This window comes from Lodderomyces elongisporus, chromosome 2, assembly GCF_030384665.1.
Source record: "Lodderomyces elongisporus chromosome 2, complete sequence".
Classification (NCBI taxonomy): Eukaryota; Fungi; Ascomycota; class Pichiomycetes; order Serinales; family Debaryomycetaceae; genus Lodderomyces; species Lodderomyces elongisporus.
In genome coordinates, this window is record NC_083674.1 from 946,896 (window position 1) to 972,855 (window position 25,960).

The following is a 25,960-nucleotide window of genomic DNA, read 5'->3' on the forward strand; positions in this document are numbered from 1 at the left end:
TTAAAAACCTTTTTACAGTTTGTATATTTATTTTTTGGTGTTTGCAAGTAATAATTGTGAGATTGTAGATGAAGTAGTTGTTTGTTCAGTCATACTCTTTTTCAACATCTCATTTACGATGTTGATGTTGGTGTTGATGATATTTATTGTCAGGTGATTTTGGCAATGCACTTTGAGCTAACTTTCAGTGTTCATCTTTTTTTATTTAATTCTTATATATAAATATGTATATTGCTTACAGTATATGTCTCAACAAATAGTAAAATTCAACAATCAGTAACCATGAGGCTCTAGAGTCTAGTCTCTAAGTTGTGTAATATCAAAGTCAATCCTTATTGACCATGTTAAAGTTGAAAAAATTAAGCATCGTGTGGCAGCGGCGGAGGCGGAGGAGGAGGAGGATGAAGAACAGAAAAGACAAGAAAAAGAAAAAGAAATAGAGAACATAGGAACAAATTGGAGACTATAGCAAAGAGCAATCACTAAGCTAAGATGATTCGATACAGTAGAAAAGGACCATTGGCAAGATCAAACATAGCGATTGAAATAGTATATACATATATATATATATATATATATATATATATATATATATATAGAAAGCACATTGTTGCTATTCTCTTTTTCTTTAATTCATTTTTTCTTTTTCTTCTTCAAAAGTTTACAGGTGCCCATTAAGATGTAGCTATAAAAAGAAAACAGATCAATCCACTTGCCATATGATTTATCTTTATCCAATTATTCTGTTTCCAACTCGTTCTCTACTCCCCTTTCTTTCATTCTTTCATTCTTTTCATGTTTTTGTCTCGTGCTTGTTAATTTTGTCTCTTTTCCTTTTATGAAAAAAGAGGGGTGTAGTCTGAGCACTGTGAAAGCACACAAAAAATTAATAAAGTAAAAATAAAAATAAAAATAAAAATAAAGTTTGGTGAAGAAGAAGAAGAAGGGGGAAAAAAAAAGAAAGAAAAGAAAAAAAAAAAAATCACAGTACTTCAGAAATCAACCTTAAATCTTTATCGTCAACAACACCGAGGGCAATATAAGATATATTAACATCATCTCACCAAAACATACACACTTATATACATATACGTATATACTCAACGATAGATAAATTTGGTGTCCAACACATTGAACATTACAAAAATATAACAATACAGGATCAAATAAAAATAGAGACAAGAACATAATTGAATCAATCTCTATTCAATCGATAACAATTTAGTCCTGACACATTACAAATTTAGTCCTGACACACATTACAAAAGATTACTAGCAAGTTTTTTTCTTTTTCTTATTTTTCATCTACTTCCTTTTAAAGTCCTGATCAACTAAAAATTCCCACCACAATGGCTGCCGCTTCTACTAAATCTTCAGCATCGAAATCAGCAAGCTCTGCTGGTGCTTCTTCAACTCCAGCAGCCGCATCTGCTCCAGGTTTTCAAATTGACCAGGAAAAATTGCTCCAGACTGTCCAGACTCTCCAATTTGGCTGGTTTGCTGGTAATCTCCTCACCGTATTGGGCTTTGCTCTTTACGCATTTACTTACTTGGGATTTATGCCCTTGTTCTACAAAAAATTATACAAGCCTTTCTGGTTGCTCACATTGCTTGGTGTCTTGATTTCTTTTGGAATCTTGATTTTCCAATTGATTCAAAAGAATGGTCCAAGAATGGGATTGATTATCAAGGACGACAACACTCATTACCTTTTGCTCGGTGGATTTTTGTTGTTCCTTAGACCATATGTCATCTTGACCTTGGTTCCATTCTTTGTGTTTTCAATCTTTCACGTTTTGGCCTACCTCAATGGCTACATCTTGCCCATCTTTGGTTTGGAGAAGAGCTTGGCCTCTAAATATTTAACTAGCTTTGTTAGTGCCAACAATGCCAAGTCGATTCAAGTTGCTAGTGGTATTGAATTGATCACTTTGGTTTGGTTGGTCTTGAGAATGTTGGCATTCAGAAAGAGATCATTAACCCCTGTTTTGGTCTACTTGGTGTTCTTGAAGAAGAGATATGAGGTTAGTCCATTCACCAGAAACTACTTGAAGGTTGTCAAAAACACAATTGACCAATTCGTGACTGACTTGAACCAGCCTATCTTGAAACAAGGCTGGGACCACATCGTACATGCATTTGCCGTAATTGACCAATATAAGTTGGTTCACGATTATTCTGCTGCTGAAAAGGCAGAGTAAATACAAAGATTTTTTGTATACTCGCGTGTGTGTGTACATGTGTGTGTATACATGTGTGTGTATACATGCTTACCTATGCTCGTGTCTATTCTTTTACTGTTTATGGTAGATGAAGGTGGAGAATGAGATGGAGAGGGAGAGGAGAGTAAGAGAGAAGAAGCCTAAGCAAAGTTGAGTTTTGTACCAAAGATGAATACAATGTTATTGTCAAAGCATAATTTGGCGATTTAGAATTAGGAATTGTTCATATTCACTACATCTTATTATCACATTTGTAGTTCTTGTTATTTTCCTTATATTTTTTTGTCTCTCTCTCTCCCACACTCTCTCACTCTCTCACTCTCTCTTCTTTTATTTCTTTTATTACAATGAAGTGTAATGCTTTGTTTCATAACTGTGCTGGATGGAAAGAAACTGGAGATCAAATTTGCTCAAAGCTTGAATTTGCGTAAATTTGGATCATTAATTTTCCAGTAAATTTTTGGAAAGCTTTCCTTTTTTTCAATTCCTTTTCCTTTTCCTTTTGCTTTTTATTTTTTATTTTTTATTTTTTATTTTTTATTTGGTGTACAATGTCTGGCCTTGATCGTTTTCACCTCATACTACTCATATCAACAAATTGCAGCCAATTGAGTCAAACTAACTAATCAAGCCATATCTTTAAGATACTTACTTCTCTTTATTGCCCACGTTATATATTTCACAGCATGGACTTGTTACCACGACCGAAACAAAGGCAGCCACCAAGACTTATCAATGCACGTACATTTCGTCTTTACATTCTTCTACTACTAGGTGGGTTCATAATTATCCTAACGCTACTATCTTACATTGCACAACCGGTGGGTCCAGATAAACCAAGTTGTCGACCAGTATGGATGTATCCGTCGTATGCAAGAATCAAAGCTTTTGATGAATCGTATACTTTATATGCAAAGAAATATTCATTATATCTATATAGAGAACAGGGAAAAGATCACATACCCGAGGAGAAACAAGGTGATGGCGATGCAAATACAAGTAATGCCAAGGTACAGCTACATGGCTTACCAGTATTGTTTATTCCTGGTAATGCAGGAAGTTTCAGACAAGCACGGTCCATTGCTGCACGGACATCGGAGTTGTACCATGAACAAGTGGGTAAACAAGAAGGAGGGAGTGATAGCATGATTGGCTTAGATTTTTTCACTGCCGATTTCAACGAGGATTTTACAGCCTTCCATGGAAGAACGATGTTAGACCAAGCGGAATTTGCTAATGAAGCTGTCAAATTCATTCTAGAGTTGTACTCCAATTCCCCCAAGTCACCAAAATCCGTCATTATTATTGCACACTCAATGGGTGGGATTGTGAGCAGAATAATGCCCACCTTGCCAAACTATGTGGAGGATTCGATTGAAACTATTTTGACATTGAGCTCGCCACATTCGGCAGCGCCATTGACTTTTGATGGAGACTTGCTTCGTATATACTCCGCGGTGGATCAATTTTGGTATAAGGGATTTCATTATGAAAATAGTGACGATAACAATGACAACAAAGTAAAAAAGTTAGATACCACACGGGAGGTAACGGAGATTGCGCACAAAAGATTGCAAAATATGGCACTTATTTCCATAACTGGCGGAGCTGTAGACCTGACATTACCTGCAGATTACACAACATTGGGTTTTTTGGTACCCAAGACAAACGGGTTCACTTCTTTTTCATCTGGGATACCAATGGTATGGTCACCGATTGATCATTTGGCTGTTGTTTGGTGCCAACAACTACGAACTCGTATAGCATACGCATTACTAGATATAGTCAATATGAGCAGGAAGGAAGACCGAGGCGATGAAGGTGATGATGAACGCAATGATGGCAAGGAAGACCATATTAAATGGTTACAGCAGAGGATGAGAGTGTTTAAAAGATACTTTTTGAGCGGGTATGAACCATATGTTTTGGAAGGAGAATTTAGAGAGGAGGATGCGGAAAAGGAAGGAAAAAGCTTTGATATACAAGTTGACGAAAAAACGGAACTTGCAAAAGAAAACATTAAATACAGCCTTGGAGGAGGAGGAAAAGAAGGAGGAGAATCAAATGCAAAACTTTATTTTAAGTTGAATAGTGAAAAGAAGTTGCATTTCACTTTGTTATCTTCTGCGCAGTCAACTGCCGATAAGGGAAGGTTAGTTTTGGATAGTCTAGCACAAGTCTATCTATGTAAAAAAAAATTTACAGACCATCGGGCCAAAGACGGAAACTTGCATCATCATTGTACTTCTACAGATGTATTACAGAATGTGATACCTAATGTTGGCAAGAAAGCTCATCATGTTTCAGACTCTTCATACGATGGTGACTTGCCTCCGTTCTACAACCTTGAACTTGACTCAAGCTTGTTAAGCCAGTATGATTACCTAATAGTCCAGACCGAAAAGGCAAAAGCTGAGGACTCAGTTTTGACAGTTGAATTGACAAATATGGCGACCACTCATGTCATGGAGGGTAATGTTTTTTCTTTATTGACAATTGGCAATTCCATAATTCTACCTAAAGATCGTGCTTTGATGACTGAGGTGAAGGTTCCACAGGCATGGAATAGTCTATTTGTTTACAAAGTCAAGTTCAAAACTAATAATTTGTACCACCACGAGAATGAAAACAATGAAAATATATTGGATAATACATTAAATTTTAATACGTTTGTTAGACAATATACTAGTCAGCCATTTGAAACCAAGTGGCACATTGATGTTGAGGATACTTTGTCTATGACTATGCATGGTGTGGCACCGTATATTCCATTTGGTACCCAAGATGATTATTCAATGAATTTGCAAATTTGGACAGGTGACAAATTGAGCATGAGCACACACAGAGAGTTGAAAATAACCATTCTGGTTGATTTAATGGCAAGTTTAAAGCTCTTGATATTGAGGTATAGATTAACCATTGTCGCATTCAACATTGCTATCATTTGCATGGTAATGATTGCACAATTGAAGAGAGGCTACGAGTTTCCCAATTTCATCCAAACATTGGTTTTTGTTCATTGGAAACTATTGGTTCCCATTATTTTGTTCTTAATTGGAATCAATTACATTGTTCATGTTTCCTTTATTGAAAGTTTTTTACAATTTGTAAATCCGGTGAAAGTTCTTGGAATTAGAACAAATGTTCTTGGCGAGTCAGGGAGTGGAAATTCAGCAGTTGCGAGTCAATTCCATGCCAATCTCTTGTATTTGGGACTTAAGGAGAAATTCACTATTGTTGGCATCATTCTTTATTTGGTTTCTTACTTTGTGATCAGTGTAACTTATTACATCATTATCTTGGTGGGAATTCTGATTACACTATTGTTGAGGTTTGTCCCTAAAAGGCAGCTTTCAAGGTCAATGGTGAAGAGTCGATCAATCTTGCGGTTTACAAAAATCCAGGCTATTACCACAATGATAATTTTGGGGTTGGTTACAATATTCATCCCTTATCAGATAGTTTACCTTGTTTGTTGTTTGATACAAGCTACAAATGTTATCAAGTTTTGGCCACAGACGACAAGGACACGTGGTAACGCAAGACAAATGTTTGTTTTCAATTATCAAATTAGTTGGTTGATGCTTATGCTTTGGATATTGCCTATAAATGTACCCATATTGATTGTGTTTATTCACAATCTTGCAGTGAATTGGATGACACCATTTAGTTCTCATCATAATGTTCTCTCCATCTTGCCGATATTGATATTTGTCAAATACAACAACAATGGAATTGGAGGCATTGCATTAGATAAAGACGACCATGATGATGATGACGACAACGAAGAAGAAGTAGAAGCAAAAGTAGAAACAGAAATAGTAGAAGCAGAAGCAGAAGAAGAAGGAGAAGCAAAAGAACTCATACTTGAGAATTGTCTGGATATCGAAACGGATAGTAAGAAGCAAAGGATTGAGAGAAAAGAGGCCGAAGGGAATGGTGAAGAGAGAGATGCGGTTAAAAAGTATGTTTTGGGGATGTTTGTTGTTTTATTAATGTTTGCGGTTATTTACGGGAGTCGTTATACGTTTTTCATCCATCATTTGTTTAACTTGCTATGTTGTGTTGTTATTGTTTGGTTATATTATTCTCAGAATGGGAAGAAGGCAATCAAAAGAGCAAGATTCGACAAGGAGGTGGAAGCGGTGATTAAACAGAGCTAATGAGTACTTATTTCAAAAGACTCTTTTTTTTTTTTGATATTTTTGTATAAATCCTTTTTTTTTTCTTCTTCTTTTTTTCTTTGTAGGCATGCATGAAAAATGTCTTAGAACAATTGGACTATATAGTTTGAAAAGAGATATTGTTCAATAATAATTCAGAATGTGTGGGATTTAACCTTTTAATATACAGTTTTTATTGAGAAGATGATATGTTTATATACTTCAATAAATCAGTAACTAAAAAATATTTAATAAACAATAGTAATAAAGACATACATCATTAGCTAAATAATGAACAAAAGAAGTGAATTTAGATAATCAGTTGGCGGATATAACCTTGGGTTTTAGTTGTAGTTGTAAATGTACATGTAGATGTAAATGTAGTTGTACTTGTCTTTGTAGTTGTAGTTAAAATTGCTGTTACTTTTGATGTGCAACTTGCAAAATAAATTAAAATGAAAACAAAAAACAAAAAACAAAAAACACTGACAGACACACACAGACACAGACACAGACACAAGCACATACTAAACTTAGTTTTGAGCTGAGGAGTACTTGGTGACAGCTCTAGTACCTTCAGAAACAGCGTGCTTAGCCAATTCACCTGGCAAGATCAATCTCACAGCAGTTTGGACTTCTCTAGCAGAGATGGTTGATTTCTTGTTGTAAGCAGCCAATTTGGAAGCTTCGGAAGCAATTCTCTCAAAGATGTCATTGACAAAGGAGTTCATGATGGACATAGCCTTTTGTGAGATACCAGTGTCTGGGTGTGTTTGTTTCAAAACCTTGTAAATGTATGATGAGTAGGTTTCCTTTCTAGCCTTGGTTCTCTTCTTACCACCATCGGTTGAGGAAGCAGTCTTTTTAGCGGCTGGTTTCTTTTCAGCAGGAGCTTTTGAAGCAGGTTTCTTTTCAGCTTTTGGTGCCATTGTGAATATTGATTATATTATTAATAAAATTGAACTTAGTTAGTTTTGTATAGTGTGATACAAAAGATAAAAAAAGAAGAAAATAAAGAAAAGAGAAGAAGAATAAAAGAAGGAAGGAAAAAAAAATTGAGTTGAAAGTTGTTTGGGAATCCAAGTATATTTATACAAATGTATGTTTGTGTGTGGTTGTAGAAAATTTGGTTTGTGGGCGAGAAGGAGGAGAAAGTAGGAGACAAGTAAAAATGTATATGTGTATGTGTGTATGTGTGTATGTGAGAGAGTGTGTATATACTATTATGAGGCACACGCGCAAAACACAAATTAGTTTGCAGTGACTACAGTAGCACAACAAGTAGCCGTTATTGTGACAGCGCGACTAAGACGAGACAGAAATCAGAGATCAGAGATGGAGGGAGAGATGAAGGAAGAGAGAGAAAATGGGAGAGGGAAATAATACTGGAGTGTATAACTGCAGTACTGAGACTGCTAATTGATGCGTTTGTATGTTGTGATTTCATTCAAGCATTCGAATGTAAAAAAATAGCGTTAGTACGAATTGCATAGGGAATGGTAAAGTGGCAAGGCAAGAAAGATGCGCAAGACAAAGGAAAGATACGACGTGGCTTTCCCTTTTGGATCTCGAGAGCAAAAAGTCAATGAAGGAGCAGGAGCAAGAGGAGGAGGAGGAGCAGGGACAAGAGGAGAGTCACGCTCATTGAAGAAGAAGAAGGAGAAGGAGAAGGAGAAGGACAAAGAGAAGAGCGTATAAAAAGAGTCGTGTGCTCCACAAAATCACGCTGACCACGAGAAGAGAATATCAACTATAGTAGTAATTTATAGTCCAATATGGGTAACTATCAGTCCAAAGAACACAAGATCATTTACTCAAGAGGTGCCGTAATTACACAAAGACACGTAGATATACAAAAGTGAACGAGAAGAGATAGAGATAGAAAAGAGGGACGCATACAAACACAAGGAGGAAGAGCAAGAGGATAACAATAAAGTAGTACCAAATAGTTTTGTAGGTTCTTCAAACAGAGGAGAAGACTGAAAGATATCCTTTGTAGATGCAGAAGCGACAGCAAGAGAAAATGAAAAAGAAGGAGAAGAAGATTACATTGTATTGCATCACAAACACGCAGAACTGTTGTAGTAACCACTCCTCTTATTTTGCAAAGTCACAACAGTTCCATCGTCCCAATCTCTACTTCTCATACTCCAGTACTATCTCAGTACTATGCTTAAGACGAAATACAGACTACATGCTACACTTCAATTTCTATTGTCTTTCATACTCTTTGTTATTTCACGTATACACTCTTACTTTGTTAGCTCTACTATGCCAATACCTTATAATGAATTGTTTTTTTGATTTTTTTTTTTTGTATGTCCTCACTAAATATTTTGGCGCATTACCACGACAACAACAGCAATAACAAGCCGCAAGAGAGAAACCAAAAATTATTATTACTGTTATTATTATGAATGGAGTACACTAATGCAAAAAAAAAATTTATATATAAAAAACACCATTTCCCTAATTCCAAATCCATTCATCTTTCCTTTCAAAATTTCTTTCTTTTCCTTTTTCATTTATATCTTCTCTTCTTTTTTTTTTGTTTTACATCATACAAAAAAAAACAATAATCTATTAATCAATATATTTAAATAAATCATAATGTCAGGAGGTAAAGGAAAAGCCGGTTCATCCGAAAAAGCATCAACTTCAAGATCAGCTAAGGCTGGTTTGACCTTCCCAGTCGGAAGAGTCCACAGATTATTGAGAAAGGGAAACTATGCTCAAAGAATTGGTTCAGGTGCCCCAGTCTACTTGACTTCAGTCTTGGAATACTTGGCTGCTGAAATCTTGGAATTGGCCGGTAACGCTGCTAGAGACAACAAGAAGTCAAGAATCATCCCAAGACACTTGCAATTGGCCATTAGAAACGATGAGGAATTGAACAAATTGTTGGGACACGTTACAATTGCTCAAGGTGGTGTCTTGCCAAACATCCACCAATCCTTGTTGCCAGCCAAGAAAGCAAAGACTGGTGCTTCTCAAGAATTATAAACAACTTAGATGTTCTCATGTCCCTCGATGTGTGTATGTGTGCGCGCGCGTTGACAATGTTGACGATGTTGTTGTCGTTTTTGCTGTATTTTTACTGAAACTCACTTTTAATTCTTTATAGCCCTTTGCCCCTCCTCCACCATTTTCCAGTTATTTTACTGCCACAAAAGTATCTCATTACTGTATCTGGTCGGGCTTAGTGTATAGTATTTAAATGAAAACTTTTATTTTGCCTTTGGAATCATTGAATTTTGTTTAAGTTTATACTTTTATACCTTTTTTCTATTTTCTTTTTCTTTTTCCCTTTCCCTTTCCCTTTCCTTTTATCGCAAGTTTTGCTGTCTTGCTTTCCTTTTTTTGTCTTTTACCTCCAATAACCTAGTTAACCCATTTCTATTAGTACTGCTACAAGTTTGGTACATCTACTTTCCATCCTCCTCTTCTTTTACCTCACCCGTCTCGCCATACACTACTGCCCAACCACAGTTTTTCGCACTGAAGAATATATTTGAAACCAAGACTCTGGAATTTTCAGCACTTAGAAAAACCGTCTAATCCGGCATCGTCTTTCCATTCCTTCCCATTACTTTATTCCAAACTCATTAAACTTCATACAAACCATAGTGCAAATTTTTTTTCTACTCCTTTAAAAAAAAAAGCACATTTTTTTATAAAAATGGAAAAGTTTTCGACATGGAGAGATAAGGCAACGGGTATTTCCCCCTTTATGCCACAGCAATTTCCTATTTCACAGAAAAAACCAGGCAAAACAAGTAGAACAAGTACCTCAACCAGTTTCAACTTCAAATTCAACTTTACCAATGGTTTCAACAAATTCATTCTCATAATCATTAGACTCCCCATCTTTATCCTAAAATTCCCACTTTTTGCCATCACCTCCATACTATACAGCATAACTGGCCTCCGTTTCCTCCTTAGTTTCACATTTTACTTCCTCTTTGGGTTCCAACCAATAGATTTCACCGTTGATGGAATCAAGAGATCACAGGTGTCCAAGCTCGAGCCATTTAGACCACAACGCGGCGACTTGATTGTGACAAACTACATATCTCCATTAGATGGGTTTATAATGAGCTTGCTAACCAAAGGCAGCGGTGTAGTGATTTTAATACCTGATAAAAATGGAATTCTATACAAATATACACCTTGGACATTGGTCAACCACTGTTTTGGCCAGGTTCAAGGTGAAATAGTTGGAAGCAATGATGAATTGAGTAAATTAAGAAAAAGGAACGCCATTTTCTTGCTTTTGGAAGGAACAACATCCAACAATACCGCCATCTTGCCATTCATCAAATTAGACCCCAAGTATAAATTCGAAGATTTCCAAATCAAGACTTTGGTGATGAAGTTGTTTCCGCAATATTACACATTACCCATTTCCAATGTGGCTAGTCTGTATTATTTATTCGAATTATTGACAGACTTGACAAGCACCAAATCTGTCAGATGCAAGATTTACAAGTTCCAAGAGGGAGATGACAATAAGAATAATGATGATGATGGCGATGATCATGCATTAAACAGTAGAGGAGGATTGAAGCTGGCAACTTTAAGGAAAAGCTTTGAGTTGAACTCATTGAATGCTGTTGGAGATGAGTTGAGCGTGGATGCAAAGAATCGCTTTATTAGCTACTATTTCAACCATGACGTGGGAAAGTAGCAAACAAATAGAGCAAGGAAGTTGGAAATACTAGAGGTTATAGATTCTGCAAGATGCTAGTTTAATTATTGTTTATACGTGATGCTTAATTATCATTGACCACTTTTCACCACTTTCCTCTCGCTCTAGCTCTTACTCTCGCACCCACTCTTAAATTCATATTCTCACATTTGTCCTCTCCCTAGAAGGCGTTCTAGACTCATCTTTGGACTCTTTTCTAAACTCCACCCTAGCTCTTTTATTGTTCCTGTTTATTGGTTCTCTTGACGGTGTTCGCGAATCCCGAGACCTAGGCAATTTCTGTTCCTTCTCCTTCTCCTTCTCCTCCTCCTCCTCCTCTTCTTCTTCTTCTTCTTCCGCTCTATTTCGACCATCTTTTCTTGGATTTTTCGATCGTCCTCTTTCCCTACTTGGAGATCTCGCACAATCTTCTTTATGTCGAGAGGATCCGTGCTTCTTTTCTCTCCTCTCTCTCTCCTTCTCGACATCCTCTTTGCTTCTACTTCTTCTCCTTCTTTTGCGGTCACCAGCACTACCGTGTTTCCTTGTTTCCCGGATAAGCTGCTCCATTGGATCTGCAAATTCCTCGTCATCATCATCATCATCATCATCATGATCATGAGCCTGCATCTTGTTATTATCCTTCTTTTCACTTATGAATGACTTCATTGGGTCTGTAAATTCATCATCATCGTTAACATATTTGTCGTCATCGTCGCCAAACATATCATCGCCAAGGTCTTTTTGTATCGTATCTTCTTTATTATTATCCTCGACTTGTCTCACTTTAAAATCATTACCCTCAATAAGCTTTGGATTTTTCCCTTCAATCATACCCTTCAGCCTACTAAAATCTTGGTTGGATTTTTCTGATACAAATCCCATCTCTTTTTTCACTTTGTCGTAATCAATTAAATAGTCATCCTCACGTTCACCGTACCGTAATTTATAGTACGTGTGATCTACTATCAAATATCTTGCATCTCTATCTCTATCTCTATCTCTATCTCCATATCTATTTCGATCTCGATCTTCATCAACATTCGCGCCGCCTACTTTTACTCCATTGAAGTTGTCAATTGCCAAAATGCAGCTTTTGAAATTCGCATATTTGAGAAATGCAAATCCTCTATGCTTCGGAGCAATGTTTTTTTCGTCCTTACCATCGTTGCCATCATTGTAATTATCAGTACGCGTATCAAGTGGTAAGTTGATATGTGTTGGAATACCGTATTGACTAAACATCACCAACAAGTCATTGCGAGTAATACTATATGGTATGTTACCAATATAGACATAGTTGGTATCTCGATAATCATAATGCCATGATGATTTGTAGGTTGTCGACTTTGACGCAAGCTCTTTCTGGTTTATCTGGTTTATTTGCCGGATCTTGTTCATTCTAATAAGAGAAGATAAAGGAGTTCAATTCAGACTATTAATGAAAGAGTCTTAAGTAGCTAATTCTGTTTTGATGTGTTTGGAAATAGTTGGGAAATATTTCAAAACTATCTTGAAACTATTTTAGACTATTGGTGCTTTCTTGTCTTTTGACACAAAATTGAATCTAGAGGCTTCACATATTTTTTGGAAAATTTGGCGAGCAGAGGAACTGAGAACAGAGAACAGAGAACAGAGAGAAGAGAGCAGAGAGCAGAGATGAGATTAAGATTGTGTGAATTTTTCTCTTGAAACTTATTATTGTAGACACTGACTCTTATACACCACTTTTTTCCAACTACTCATACCACTACTATTCCTACTGGCACATCGCGGACAGACCAACTTAATACAGAAGCGTTAGGCACAGAAAAGATGGCAAAGAAAGAGGTTAGTGCGAGCAAACCGGGCAACACAAAGAAAGATAATGTACTGCTGAAGAAAAGAAAACAGCAAGCAGTTGAAAAAGAAGAAGCAGAAAAAGAAAAAGAAGAAGGAGTTTCCGAAGACGAATTCAATGTTCAAGGATTGATTGACCCCGAAAGCGATAGCGACGACGAGGGAGCAGCAGCAGCAGAAGAAGAAGAAGAAGAAGAACAACAACAGGATGTGAAGGAACTTGATTTGGACAAAGGAGAAGTCATAAGTAGTGATTCCGATGCTGAAGACTTTGACTCTGAAGAAGAACTTAATAAGCTACTTGGTGAAGAAGATGACCCCAGCGATTACTCCTCAGTTGGATTTTCGGATGAACCAAAAGAGGATGGAGATGAACAAGACGAACAGGATGCTTTTGCTGCGGCTGATGCAGCCACTGACGATGATGCATTTGGCGATGTGAAGTTGAAGAATCTTTCAATAACCGACCCATCAAAGCTTGAAGTTCGTACAAAATTTTCTGACGGAACACCAAGAATCATCAAACCAGAGATTGAACCAGTTTACGATAGTGACGACAGTGACGCAGAAAACTTCAACACTATAGGAAACATCCCTATTTCTGCATATGAGGAAATGCCACACATTGGGTACGATATTAATGGTAAAAGAATAATGAGACCTGCTAAAGGATCTGCCTTGGATCAGTTGTTGGAAAGTATAGATTTACCACAAGGTTGGACTGGTTTACTCGATCAGAATACCGGTGCTCCTTTGAAGATTACAGATGAGGAATTAGAGTTGATTCGTAAGATTCAACAGCAAGAGAATACCGATGAAAATATCAACCCATACGAGCCATTAAATGATTGGTTTACGAAAAACCAGGAGGTTATGCCATTAACAGCTGTTCCTGAACCAAAGAGAAGGTTTGTTCCTTCAAAACATGAGGCCAAGAGAGTGATGAAGATTGTCAAGGCAATACGCGAGGGAAGAATTTTGACGCCTGAAAAGGCTAAGGAACTCAAGGAAAAAGAGACTGAGGAGATGAACTATGATCTTTGGCAAAATGAAAGTGAGGTGCCAGATCACATTATGAACTTGAGAGCTCCCAAATTGCCACCACCTACAAACGAGGAGAGTTACAATCCACCAGAAGAGTATTTGCTCAACGAAGAAGAGAAACAAAAATGGCTCGAACAGGATCCAGTCGATAGAGAAAGGAACTTTATACCACAGAAATATAGCTCATTACGACTAGTCCCCGGTTACCAAGACAGTGTCAGGGAAAGATTTGAAAGATCCTTGGACTTGTACTTGGCCCCAAGATTGCGTAAGAATAAATTGAACATCGACCCAGAGAGTTTAATTCCCGAGTTACCATCACCAAAGGATTTGCGTCCGTTCCCAATCAAGTGTTCCACCGTATATGAAGGACATACTGGTAAGATTAGAACTTTGTCAATTGACCCTCAAGGTTTGTGGTTGGCAACTGGTTCGGATGATGGAAGTGTACGTATATGGGAAGTCTTAACAGGAAGGCAGGTGTTTAAAGCACAACTTGTCAATAAAGAGCATAATGGCGAGGACCATATTGAGTCATTAGAGTGGAATCCAAATGCCCAAACTGGTATTTTGGCCGTTTGTGCTGGTGAAAACATTTATTTGCTTGTGCCACCAATATTTGGGTTTGAGATTGAAAACACTGGTAAATTGAGGATTGAAAGTGGTTGGGGTTATGATACCTTTGGAAATACTAAGCAGGACCTTAAAGTCAAGGGAGATGATACTAAAGGAGATTTGGACGATGATGATGAAGAAGAAGAAGAAGAAGAAGATGATGATGATGATGACGAGGGTCAAGGCAAAGGAAAAGCTCATAATTCCACCGCGCCAGCAAAGAAGGATGTTGCCAAGTGGATCAACCCCAACTCATCCCAACAAGCAATGGGAATATCTGCAATTATCCAGTGTCGTAGGACAGTTAAAAAGATATCATGGCATAGGAAAGGTGATTACTTTGTTACTGTTTCCCCTGATAGTAAAAACACTGCAGTACTTATCCATCAATTATCCAAGCACTTGTCACAATCTCCCTTTAGGAAATCTAAAGGTGTCATTATGGATGCCAAATTCCATCCATTTAAGCCACAATTGTTTGTTGCGTCACAGCGACAAATCAAAATCTATGATCTTGCACAGCAAACTCTTTTGAAGAAACTCTTACCTGGTGTTCGATTATTGTCAACGATTGACTTACATCCTAGAGGTGATAACTTGTTAGCTGCTTCATATGACAAGCGTGTCTTGTGGCACGACTTGGACTTGGCTGCTACACCATACAAGACATTGAGATATCACGAGAAAGCAGTGCGTCAAATCAAGTACCACAAGGGTTCCTTACCCTTGTTTGCCTCTGCCAGTGATGATGGTATTATTCATGTGTTCCATGGTACAGTGTATGATGATTTGATGACCAATCCTCTTTTGGTACCGCTCAAGAAATTGAGTGGACACAAGGTTATCAACCAAATTGGTGTTTTGGACATTGTGTGGCACCCTAAGGAAGCATGGTTGTTCAGTGCAGGTGCTGATGGTACTGCACGTTTATGGACTACCTAAGGTTGGTATTGTTGTGAATTAAGATATAAATATATATATAGTATTTGATACATTTAGTCTACTTTATAATACAATTTGATATAGTACAAAATGTTACTGGAAAAAAATAGCTGCTAATCCTTATCTTTTTATAGTTGACAACTCTCATTGTTGTTGCACCACCGACAGTTGCAACCCCGATTCAAGCAGTTCCAGCGGTTCCAGCTGCTTCAGCAACAACAGTTGAGGGCTTTGCTGTCGCTGTTGTTGCTGTCGCACCAACGGGTTTTGATCAGGCAAATAATCAAACTCAACCAAATCAGTCCCATTATACACCACTTTGTACCAATCTTGTTCTCTAGCGTCAAACAACGTCTTTAAAATCAACTTAACATTATCCACAACGCCATAATTAAATTCATGCAAGATCCAGTCCAAATCTTTCCAATCTAAGATACCTTCACTGTCGTATATCAAAGGAGAATGGTAGTTTTCAAATTGTTCGATGGAGACATCAGCGGTAAACAAATACAATCCACCCAGCACGGGGACGTGTGTTCCTTGTACTTTCGGTTCATTATCATGGGGGGTTTTATGTTTAAACTTTTCCTCTGCTAATGCTTTCGCTTTTTGGAATACACCACTAGATGTTCTCAGTGGTGGTGCATTAGGTGAACTTTCTTTACTCTGCGTAGTACTCTGCGTAGTACTCTGCGTAGTACTCTGTGTGGTACTCTGTGGAACACTATCCAAATGTATTTCCCATGTTAAAACACCGCGGTTGACAAAATTGGCCAAGTCTAATCCTGTTTCTTCATTGGCTTCTCGTTCCATTGCTCGGATAGGTTCTTCATTTTCTTCAATCTTGCCTCCTACACCGTTCCATTTACCCATCCATGGTGGTTTGTTTCTGTTCAAAAGAAGGATCTTGTTGTTTTGGGGGCACCGGATGAAACCTAGGGTGTATGTTGCAGACAATGGCATCTGGAGTAAGTTAAAAAAAAAAAGGAATAAAAAAAAATAAAAGAAAAATTGGGGACGGATCTTTTTCTTCTGTTCTAAATCCAAGCAATATATAATATAGTATATATTATATATTATATATGTGTTATATGTATATTATATGTATAAAGTAAAAGCTGCGCTTGTTTTGAACTATGATGCAAAAGAATTGGTCTTGGGTAGAGTTTATGTAAGAAAGAAGAAGATTTGAAAATGGGTGGTGAGTATTCCACAAAGCAAGGTATAATTAAGACAAGGGTCAAACGAAAGAAAGAAAGAAAGAAAGAAAGAAAGAAAGAAAGAAAGAAGAAGGTGGAAAAAGTGAAAAGAAACGAAATAGATAAAAAGATAAGAAAGAAAAAGGCTTTTTTGAATTCCATCATCGGCGATTACGGTTATATAATTTATGTATGTATGTATATATATATATATATAGAGAGAGAGAGAGTGTGTGTGTGTGAGAGGTGAGAGAGAGAGAGAGAGAAGTCTGTCTAAAGGTGTGGCTAATATTACACAAAACAAAATAAAGGACTGCACAACTAATTATACTTGTACTGTGAAATTATCACAGGCAACTCATTTATTCCTCATAGCCGATGGCAGCTTTGATGGGTGCTGTTTCGTATTCACTTTCTATTTTCTTTTTCACTCTTATTTTTTTCTCTCCTTTCCTCTATGCTTCGTTCTACTTTTATGACCAGAGTGGTTAATGTTTTCTGGTTGGACATTCACAATTGTATGCATTGGAACAATTCGTCTAGTTCCATTACATTGCCTTGTTTGAGTTTCACCAGTTTACCATAGTCACTCACAATATGTGTTTCCAACTCTTGCAAGTCCTCGTGATTCTTGTATAGTCGATAATCTTTGTTGAACAAAAACATAATCATCACTGATTTCTTCAATTGCCCCAACCTCAGTTGCGGAAATTCCAAGTTATACAAGAAAATGGCAAATATCATCATTTTTGCTGATTCATATTCATTTAATTTACCGTACCCAGTACCTAGTCCTGGGATGACTAGATTTACTTGATTAGAGTTTGTATAATGTGCATTGCAATGCTTTGAAAGAGTAGAAGCTCTTGCCAATAATTGATCTTTTTCTAGTTGTTCTAGTTGCTCTTGTTGCTTTAGTTGTCGTTCTTCTATTTCTTTTTCTTTTTCTTGTTTCTTTTCTTTTTCCTTTTCTTCCTGAGTAATGTGAGTGAATAGACTCCATATAGCTTCAAATATGTGAGAGTGACTAATCTGTTCTGGAACAATCATTGTTGGAATTTGAATCAATTCGACAATGTTTAAATTTTGGTATGCTAGAGTGTTTTGGTAATTGTATTCCTCGGTTTGAGGTAAATCTTTTAAAAGATTAAATTTGTAGATGTGGTTGGGAATCAAGTAGCCGTGATATCGGGTCATTTGTTGATTTTGTATAATTGTCTCCAAGTATTTATAATTTATGATGCTGTTGGTTGATGTGTTATCTTTAGAAAGCAATAAGGCTTGGAGAAGATACTTGTCAAATCCGCCTCCCATATACGACAATGCGTTTGTTGGGGTCACTACTGAGGTAGTACCATTTAGCTTAGCTGTCCTAATATAGTCGTCAATGGTTGTCGCATAAAACTCTAGAGTATGCTGTTGCTGTTGCTGTTGCTGTTGCTGTTGCTGTTGCTGATGCTGTTGCTGATGCTGTTGCTGATGCTGTTGCTGATGCTGTTGCTGATGCTGTTGCTGATGCTGATGCTGTTGCTGATGCTGATGCTGATGCTGTTGCTGATGCTGTTGCTGTTGCTGTTGTTGTTGTTGTTCTTTTAGTAGTGATAAGTTGTACTGTTTAAGTAGATCAAGACATGTTTGGTAATGTCGCTCCCAGCATTTAACAATGAGTGGATTGGAATCTATAAAGATGATTCTCATGGCTCAATAAGCTGTCATTCTTCTTTCTCTTTTCTTTTTATTTTCTCTTTCAATTCAATAAAGGTAGTTGATTGAAATAGTTGATTAAAATAGTAGATCAGTCTTGAAACTTGTACGTAGTGTTATAGGTCCCACAATATAGCACTTTTCCAAAGTTAAATAATTCGAGTGTGGAGCAAAAAGTTAACCACGTGACCATATTCGAAGTACTCCGATTAGATCCTTACTGAAAGTTTTGTTTCTGGAGTTTGTTTTTTTTCAAAAGAATTGATAATGAGTAGAACAAATAAAAGGTAAAAAAGAAAACAGGATAAGAGATTAAGCAAGGACCAAGATGTTTCTATTGCAATCAATTTCCAACTCGGGGCCGGTGAAGTAAAAACAAAAAGCATGTTTTCTTTCCATATCTCTTCATCTATTTCTTCAGATCTCTGGTTAATAATTACTATTATTTTTACTATAATAGTAATCATAAATCAGTTTGTGAGGAAGAAGTTATCCCCAGTACCTGATGATATCATTTTTTTAACAGGGATGTACTAGATGACCCCATAAGGGCTATTCCTACATATGTCTCAGTCTCAATCGTTGTTTAAACTCTTATTCCATTTCTTCCTTCAACAATTCCAGAGAAAACAACGGAAGAAAGGAAATATATATATACAACTATATATATATATATATGTGAATGTATGAATAGCAACACTTGGTAGCATAAAAGATAGTGAGGGAGAGTGAGAGAGAAAGAGAGAAAGGAGAGAAATACAAAATTGGATGAAATATTCTTTCTTTTTTTTATTTAATTTTTTTTTTTTTGCTTTCACCATTTATCCCATCCTCCTCCTTTTTCTCCTCCTCCTCCTCCTCCTCCTCCTCCTCAACTCAACCCAAAATTTGTATAGAGTGAGGAATTTTCATCCGAAGCAAAAGACTCAGCCCACGTTTTGTTTTGAATTCTTTTATTTTTTATTTCATTTTATTTATTTTTATTTTCATATTTTGTCAATTCAAAATTTTTTTGGGTATGGGTATTGGTATGAATATGGGTATGCACCAATGTAATAAGTGCCATACTGGTTATAAAGAGGTGTCAAATCCCGTGCTAGATCAGACTATGGGTTCTTTATAGTCGTATTGTACAACTCTAGGCTTACCCAATTGGGACTGATGTTTCTTCTTCTTCTTCCTCTCCTCCTCCACTTTAGCCTCCACATTCTTTCTAATATTCTCTTTGCTTCTGTAGAATTATTGAGATGACGGAGAATTCCCAATTGGGAATGGACAACATTTTTTTTTGTTGGGGAAATCTTGTAGTGTTTGCTTGTTTGCAAGAGAGTGCGACAAAAGAGAGAGAGAGAGAGAGAGAGAGAGAGAGAGAGAGAGAGAGAAAGAAAGAAAGACAGAACAACAAATCAACAATATGTCACTCAAAATTTTGTAAGTGTCTTTGTTGATGCGGGTTATAGAGACACACGCGGAGAAAGAGACAAGGAGAGGACGTGTGGGAGAACATTCCACTACCGCCCAAAAAAATTTAATAAACGATGCACACACAAATATGGACACATAGAAATATGTAATTAACACACACACATACACATACACACACCTTTCTACAAACGGACTAATGGACTTATAGTATTTATGGAGTAATAGAGTAGTTGACTAATTGATCTTCATGGACACAGACTAATGCTTATTCAATTTCTTCTCCTTGTATTTCGCATTAGTGCACGCTTTGTCGCCGAAGCACTGGCACACAAACAGTACGTAAAAAACTCCTACTCACGCACTTTCCACGTTGAGTGACAACATTTTTATTTTATTTTTATTAAAAAAAATAAATAGAAAAAAATAAAATAAAAAATAAAAACAATCAACCTCCCACGATTCCACTCCACCACAGTTTTTCTTCTTTTTCTTTCTTCCTCTTTCTCTCACTTCTCACTTTTCTCTTTTCACTTTTTCCTCCTACTTTCTTTTCTTTTCTTTTCTTCATCACACTAACGTAGTAATCATCACTTCCTTTCCACCCCCGCCACATAAACTTACATAAACTCAATTGTCACAATGGCTCCAGCTGCTTACACTGATTTAACCAAAGCTTCAAACGACTTGTTGAACAAGGACTTTTACCACTTGTCAACCGCCGCCGTCGACGTCAAAACAGTTGCTCCAAATGGTGTTGCTTTCACCGTTAAAGGTAAAACTACCAAGGACGACAAGATTGCTGCTTCCGTCGATGCCAAACACGTTGACAAGGCCACTGGCTTGACCTTGACCCAAGGTTGGAACAATGCCAATGTCCTCTCAACCAAGATTGAATTGGCTGAATTGTTGACTCCAGGCTTGAAGGGTGAATTGGACACCTCAATTGTGCCAAACGGTGCTAGAAACGCCAAATTGAACTTTTTCTACCAACAAGCCGCTGTCAATGGTAGATTGTTCTTTGACTTGTTGAAGGGCCCAATCGCCACCGCTGACTTGGTTGTTGCCCACGATGGCTTCACTGCTGGTGCCGAATTAGGTTATGACATCTCAAGCGCCAAGGTCAACAAGTACTCCGTCGGTGTTGGTTACTCCAACTTTACCTACGCCTTGGCCGCCACCGCCACCTCAAACTTGTCTGTCTTTTCAGCTGCTTACTACCACAAGGTCTCTCCATTGGTTGAAGTCGGTGCCAAGACCACTTGGGACTCAGTTAAATCATCAAACGTCAATGTCGAATTTGCCACCAAATACGCTTTGGACAGATCTGCTTTCATCAAGGCCAAGATTGCCGACTCTGGTTTGACTGCCTTGAGTTACACTCAAGAATTGAGACCAGGTGTCAAATTGGGTTTGGGTGCCTCATTCGACGCTTTGAAATTGGCTGAACCAGTCCACAAATTGGGTTTCTCTTTGTCATTTGTCGCATAAATTGAAAACCGCTAGCATAGCTCCCCCCCCCCAGGGCCTTTGTGAAGCAAAGCAGCAGAATGAAGCAGACATGGGTCAAGCAGGTACTAGAGTACATTGAAAATCTTTAGAGAATTGTTCAGTTTTCTTTTTAACAATTATATATGTAAACCACTAAGTAGTGGATGTTATAAAAAATATATTCACTAAACAATTGAAATTACAACTATGTACTATTATCTGTAAACTATTGTTTATACAATTCTCTTATTCGTGAATTTTTCTTTTATTCTTTTTTCTCTTTTTTCTGGTAATTTTACTTTGGTAGTGTTGATCTTGTTGTGTAAAACTTTGCAACCAAATGAATTTTTACCAGACAAAAAATAGAGAGACAGAGAGAGAAAGTGTGCGAGAGAGAGAGAAAGTGAGACACAGAGAGAGAAAGTGTGTAAGAGAGAGAAAGTTTGTGTGTGTAAGAGTGTGTTAGTCTGTTAGTGGAACAAAATACTGCTCTGGGTGCATTCCTTAAACCTCATTCCAACCTCATCAACACCACACCAAGATCAATAGCAGCAACATACAAGTGCAATGTCCAGAGATACTACACCAGGGAACATTGAAATAGGAGGTTCGGGCTTAACGCCAACTGCTATGCAAAATAATCAGACTCCTATTCCCTCCATCACTCAAGTCTCGAGACCCTTTTTCACGAGCAGAGAAATTAGCTATCTACATGGCCAAACCATCGATTCAACTCTCAAATTACAGTATAGTACAACAAAATCACTTATCTTCCAGTTTCTCAGTCAAGCGGTTAAACTTTTGAAATTCCCTGTGAGAGTTCTTGCAACTGCGATGAATATATATCAACGGTATTACCTATTTAATAGATTCGACATCACTGGACACAACAACAACAACAACAACAATATCAATGTTAGCGTCAATATCATTGCCGCTAAGCCTCCTCCTCCATTACTGCCGAATCAGTTTGACCCTTTTGCAATAGCAATAACATCCCTTTTCTTAGCTAGCAAAATTGAAGACTGTGTCAAAAAATTAAGAGATATTCAACAAGTATGCAACAAAATCCGTGAAATAGACGATACAAAAGTTGTAGGGTCTAGTGGAAGTAGCAGTACCAGTGCTAATTCAAGTGGCGGTACCAATGCCAATGGAAATCTAACCTACATTGACCTCCAACGGAAACACATCCTCAACGCCGAATATAGACTCTTGCAAATTACAAAGTTTGACTTCAACTATGGTAATAATCCAAGTTTTAAAATCAGCGTTGATGAATTAATGATTCAGTTCTGCAAAAAAATGGATATAAACTACAAAGTGTCAATGTTGGGTTGGCTGATCAATTACGACATTATTCAAACTCCGTTGAGTTTGATGATTCCACCTCATTGTATTGCATTGGCTATCATTATTGTGGCTTTGAATTTAAACCCAAAAGGATTGGCATTAAAGCATTATAAATTATCTTCTCGAGAGGGTGAAGATGAAGGTGAAGGTGAAGGTGTGGACGTGGACGTGGATGAGGATAAAGAAGATGAACGAACAAGACAGATTTTAGAGTCTATCGACTGTACTGAACTTTACTGTCCAGAGATTTTGGTCAATGAAGCAATAGTCTACGTCCTTGATTACTATACGCATCAGTACGACTATAGTGTGTTGACCAAGTATTTGCCTGAAATAGACCCCGAGACTGGCAAGGCACAAACCTTTAAGTTTATGGATTTGAAATCAAGATTCAATGATGTTGAGTTGTTAAATGAACAAAGTTGTACAAGAGAATTGAATCTGACTGATGAATATTTGCAATTGTGGGACTATAGTGTACCTACCAAGGGTGCTGCGCGGTTTATGTTGGGAAATAAAAGAAGGAGATTCAATCACGAACAGAGACAATTGGAGAGACAAAGCAAACAAAAGCAAATTTAATGATGATATATCGTCAGCGGGTATTTCTCCAACTTGTACAACGACAACGTTTTCGAACGCCAGTGTATTTATTACATAGTTTTACTTTCTGATTTTATTGTATAATTTTATTGTATAATTTTATCCTCTAATTTTATCCTATAATTTAATCGAACTACTCATATTTGTAACTCACTGATGTCTTCACTTTATGCTTATCGGTACTAAAACTTGCAAACTCGATTTGATCAACATTTTCACCTTCTAGTATGCGTCCATCTCCATGTGTATCGCACCATTGTATTGGTATACTTGTTTCCGGATCAGTATACACTAAGACATTAAAGGTATAGTCATCATCGTGTAATACAGGTAAATAGCTCACCGACGACGTGATTTGGCGGATTATGGCACGGATCTCCTTCTGGATCTCTTCTTTACTCTTTTTAAGCTTTTCTTTACCTTTACCGGTTCCTCCATTAGCCAAATTCTGTGGTGTTTCTTGTTTTTGTTCTTGGTTTTGTTCTTGTTTTTGTTTTTGTTTTTGTTCTTGGTCTTGTTGCAGTTGGTGTTGCTCTCTCCCTCCATTTTCTTCACTCTCGCCCTCCAAGTTGGCATCAATATCAAACTCCCACCGCTCTATATTATCGCCCGTGCTTTTGGATAAGATTACAACGATCAACTTTGTAATTTTGCGGCCATAGATCCATTTCTTGAGCTGTTGCATGATATTTGAGATATACCGTTTGACATCATCGTCATTATTGATGAGCATCGGTAGATCATACTTGCGTACTGTGACGAAATCCTCAGCGGGATAGATGCCTCGTTGGAAAAGGATACTATTAATGGCAAATTCAAAATAATCCGAAACTATTTTGGAAGAACCTTTCAATGCTAGTTTCGATGCTGACATCTGGTATATATATATTTGTATGTATGTATGTATGTATTTATGTATGTATGTATATGTCTATGTATGTAGGAGACGGATATCAAGAGAGATAAAAAGTACAATGTTTGCACGGTGTCGTGGTAAAATTGCTGCAACTGATTTGAAATGCTGTATATTGTATTTTACATGTTCTATATCTGATGTGTTTACATAAATATTTGTCGTGAGTATCAGACGCGCTTATTAATCTTTTTTATTGAGTTAGATCTTTTGATCTTTTGATCTTTTGATCTTTTGAACAGAACAAGTGGATAACCTAAGCATTTGGCAACCTATATTAAAATCCAAAGATCAATCATTTAGAACAAAACATAATGGTATGTATATTGCATTTATATATGCAGATATAAGAATGCGCCACATACATCTATAATGTAATTAAATGAATACTAACAGTTTTTGTTTTTTTTTTCCTTTTTCTTGAATATAGCAACACGAAGTGAAAAGAGTGCAATTGACAAAAGACCAACTCCTACAAAAGTATGCTAAAGATCAACCAAAGATCAAGCACTATAGAGAGCTTACGGATTATTTATTTGACCAACGCAAATCAAAAGTTTACAATGAAGAGACCTTGAAATTAACAACTAGCATATTACAATTAAACCCAGAGTTTTACACCATGTGGAACTACAGACGGGAAATAATGGATCATGTATATTCCGCTTCAAGCTCGACCTCGGACATGCTGAATATATACATTTCTGTGTTAAACAATGAGTTGAATTTTATTCTTTCGTTACTAAAAAGGTTTCCTAAAGTATACTGGATATGGAACCATCGAAGGTGGTGTTTGTTTAAACTCGTTGATTTTGGTGCTGTTGACTGGGGATTTGAGTTCAAAACAGTGGGCAAAATGTTGGAAATGGATCAACGGAACTTCCATGGCTGGCAGTATAGACGATTCGTAGTTGAGAATCTTCAAGTGGAGCAGTTGAAAAAGAAAGAACATAATGGTTGTCGTGACCCTAAGGATGGTCAGGAAGAAAAAGGAGAAGAGAAAGAAGGGGAGGATGCTCTGGAGGAAGCTACATCTAAAAACGAAGGTGTTTGCAACAATCTAAAGGTTTTAAAATTGTACTTGGATGAGTTTGGTTACACAACCACTAAAATCCAACATGATTTTTCGAATTTTTCAGCATGGCACAATAGGACTAAACTAATTTATAAAATTTATAACTTGGTGACAAGCTTGAAAAAAAGTGATAGTGGCGGTGGAGTTGGTGTTGGTGGTATTGTTAGTGAAGAAAAGATTTCATTATTTTTGAACCCGTTGAATGTGATGAAAAATGATTTGGAGATTCTCCAAACAGGGATTTACATGAGCCCTGAAGACAACTCCGTATGGCTATATTTGTATTGGCTATTGTCTGATGATATTTTTGTTCTGGCATTTAAGACGCAAGATGAGTATTTGAAAGTTCTCAAAGATCAAATCAAACTAATCAGGGAGGTTAACGAGTTGGAAAAAGATGATACTGGGTTGGATAACGTTGGATGCTTAAAGAGTTTTGTTTTCGTTAGAGCATTGATTGACAAAGTTGAAAAAAGAAAGGAGCTAGATGACAAAGAGATTGTGACGAACCTTGAGAAGTTGATTAAATTGGACTCGTTGAGAAGGAGACGTTATGAGGATCAATTACTGGGCAAAGTTCCAGTGCTTTAGTCTGCTACAATTAATTCTTTTGTGAACCCGTGCATTTCTACAATTGACAATGAAATTTGAACATACATAAACAAACCAACACACATGAAATGAATAC

General features: G+C 37.1%; 13 protein-coding genes across 13 annotated transcripts; 8 read left to right on the plus strand and 5 right to left on the minus strand. All coding sequences in view use genetic code 12, as the record gives it.

The window, feature by feature from the left end:
• Window positions 1–1,349: 1,349 nt before the first annotated feature.
• Window positions 1,350–2,201, plus strand: POM33 (Transmembrane nucleoporin; the record flags this gene model as incomplete). Its single annotated transcript, XM_001526806.2, has 1 exon — window positions 1,350–2,201. One exon carries the CDS (start codon window positions 1,350–1,352, stop codon window positions 2,199–2,201), a length of 852 nt encoding a protein of 283 aa, XP_001526856.1.
• A 707-nt stretch (window positions 2,202–2,908) lies between these two features.
• BST1 (GPI inositol deacylase) lies at window positions 2,909–6,385 on the plus strand (the record flags this gene model as incomplete). The annotated part of the gene is made up of 1 exon (XM_001526807.2): window positions 2,909–6,385. The coding sequence occupies one exon, from the start codon at window positions 2,909–2,911 to the stop codon at window positions 6,383–6,385; it is 3,477 nt and encodes a 1,158-aa protein (XP_001526857.2).
• A 533-nt stretch (window positions 6,386–6,918) lies between these two features.
• HTB1 (histone H2B) lies at window positions 6,919–7,314 on the minus strand (the record flags this gene model as incomplete). The annotated part of the gene is made up of 1 exon (XM_001526808.2): window positions 6,919–7,314. One exon carries the CDS (start codon window positions 7,312–7,314, stop codon window positions 6,919–6,921), a length of 396 nt encoding a protein of 131 aa, XP_001526858.1.
• Window positions 7,315–8,995: 1,681 nt separating this feature from the next.
• Window positions 8,996–9,388, plus strand: HTA1_1 (histone H2A; the record flags this gene model as incomplete). Its single annotated transcript, XM_001526809.1, has 1 exon — window positions 8,996–9,388. The coding sequence occupies one exon, from the start codon at window positions 8,996–8,998 to the stop codon at window positions 9,386–9,388; it is 393 nt and encodes a 130-aa protein (XP_001526859.1).
• A 676-nt stretch (window positions 9,389–10,064) lies between these two features.
• PVL30_001661 (uncharacterized protein) lies at window positions 10,065–11,072 on the plus strand (the record flags this gene model as incomplete). The annotated part of the gene is made up of 1 exon (XM_001526810.2): window positions 10,065–11,072. The coding sequence occupies one exon, from the start codon at window positions 10,065–10,067 to the stop codon at window positions 11,070–11,072; it is 1,008 nt and encodes a 335-aa protein (XP_001526860.2).
• Window positions 11,073–11,228: 156 nt separating this feature from the next.
• Window positions 11,229–12,473, minus strand: PVL30_001662 (uncharacterized protein; the record flags this gene model as incomplete). The annotated part of the gene is made up of 1 exon (XM_001526811.1): window positions 11,229–12,473. One exon carries the CDS (start codon window positions 12,471–12,473, stop codon window positions 11,229–11,231), a length of 1,245 nt encoding a protein of 414 aa, XP_001526861.2.
• Window positions 12,474–12,887: 414 nt separating this feature from the next.
• ERB1 (Ribosome biogenesis protein erb1) lies at window positions 12,888–15,512 on the plus strand (the record flags this gene model as incomplete). Its single annotated transcript, XM_001526812.2, has 1 exon — window positions 12,888–15,512. One exon carries the CDS (start codon window positions 12,888–12,890, stop codon window positions 15,510–15,512), a length of 2,625 nt encoding a protein of 874 aa, XP_001526862.2.
• Window positions 15,513–15,656: 144 nt separating this feature from the next.
• Window positions 15,657–16,475, minus strand: PVL30_001664 (uncharacterized protein; the record flags this gene model as incomplete). The annotated part of the gene is made up of 1 exon (XM_001526813.1): window positions 15,657–16,475. One exon carries the CDS (start codon window positions 16,473–16,475, stop codon window positions 15,657–15,659), a length of 819 nt encoding a protein of 272 aa, XP_001526863.2.
• A 746-nt stretch (window positions 16,476–17,221) lies between these two features.
• Window positions 17,222–18,409, minus strand: PVL30_001665 (uncharacterized protein; the record flags this gene model as incomplete). The annotated part of the gene is made up of 1 exon (XM_001526814.2): window positions 17,222–18,409. The coding sequence occupies one exon, from the start codon at window positions 18,407–18,409 to the stop codon at window positions 17,222–17,224; it is 1,188 nt and encodes a 395-aa protein (XP_001526864.2).
• Window positions 18,410–20,479: 2,070 nt separating this feature from the next.
• POR1 (Mitochondrial porin) lies at window positions 20,480–21,328 on the plus strand (the record flags this gene model as incomplete). The annotated part of the gene is made up of 1 exon (XM_001526815.2): window positions 20,480–21,328. The coding sequence occupies one exon, from the start codon at window positions 20,480–20,482 to the stop codon at window positions 21,326–21,328; it is 849 nt and encodes a 282-aa protein (XP_001526865.1).
• A 567-nt stretch (window positions 21,329–21,895) lies between these two features.
• CTK2 (RNA polymerase II C-terminal domain kinase beta subunit) lies at window positions 21,896–23,263 on the plus strand (the record flags this gene model as incomplete). Its single annotated transcript, XM_001526816.2, has 1 exon — window positions 21,896–23,263. The coding sequence occupies one exon, from the start codon at window positions 21,896–21,898 to the stop codon at window positions 23,261–23,263; it is 1,368 nt and encodes a 455-aa protein (XP_001526866.2).
• A 154-nt stretch (window positions 23,264–23,417) lies between these two features.
• MAD2 (Mitotic spindle checkpoint component mad2) lies at window positions 23,418–24,158 on the minus strand (the record flags this gene model as incomplete). The annotated part of the gene is made up of 1 exon (XM_001526817.1): window positions 23,418–24,158. One exon carries the CDS (start codon window positions 24,156–24,158, stop codon window positions 23,418–23,420), a length of 741 nt encoding a protein of 246 aa, XP_001526867.2.
• A 353-nt stretch (window positions 24,159–24,511) lies between these two features.
• BET4 (Rab geranylgeranyltransferase) lies at window positions 24,512–25,863 on the plus strand (the record flags this gene model as incomplete). Its single annotated transcript, XM_001526818.2, has 2 exons — window positions 24,512–24,514; window positions 24,628–25,863. The coding sequence occupies 2 exons, from the start codon at window positions 24,512–24,514 to the stop codon at window positions 25,861–25,863; spliced, it is 1,239 nt and encodes a 412-aa protein (XP_001526868.2).
• Between the last annotated feature and the right edge of the window lie 97 nt (window positions 25,864–25,960).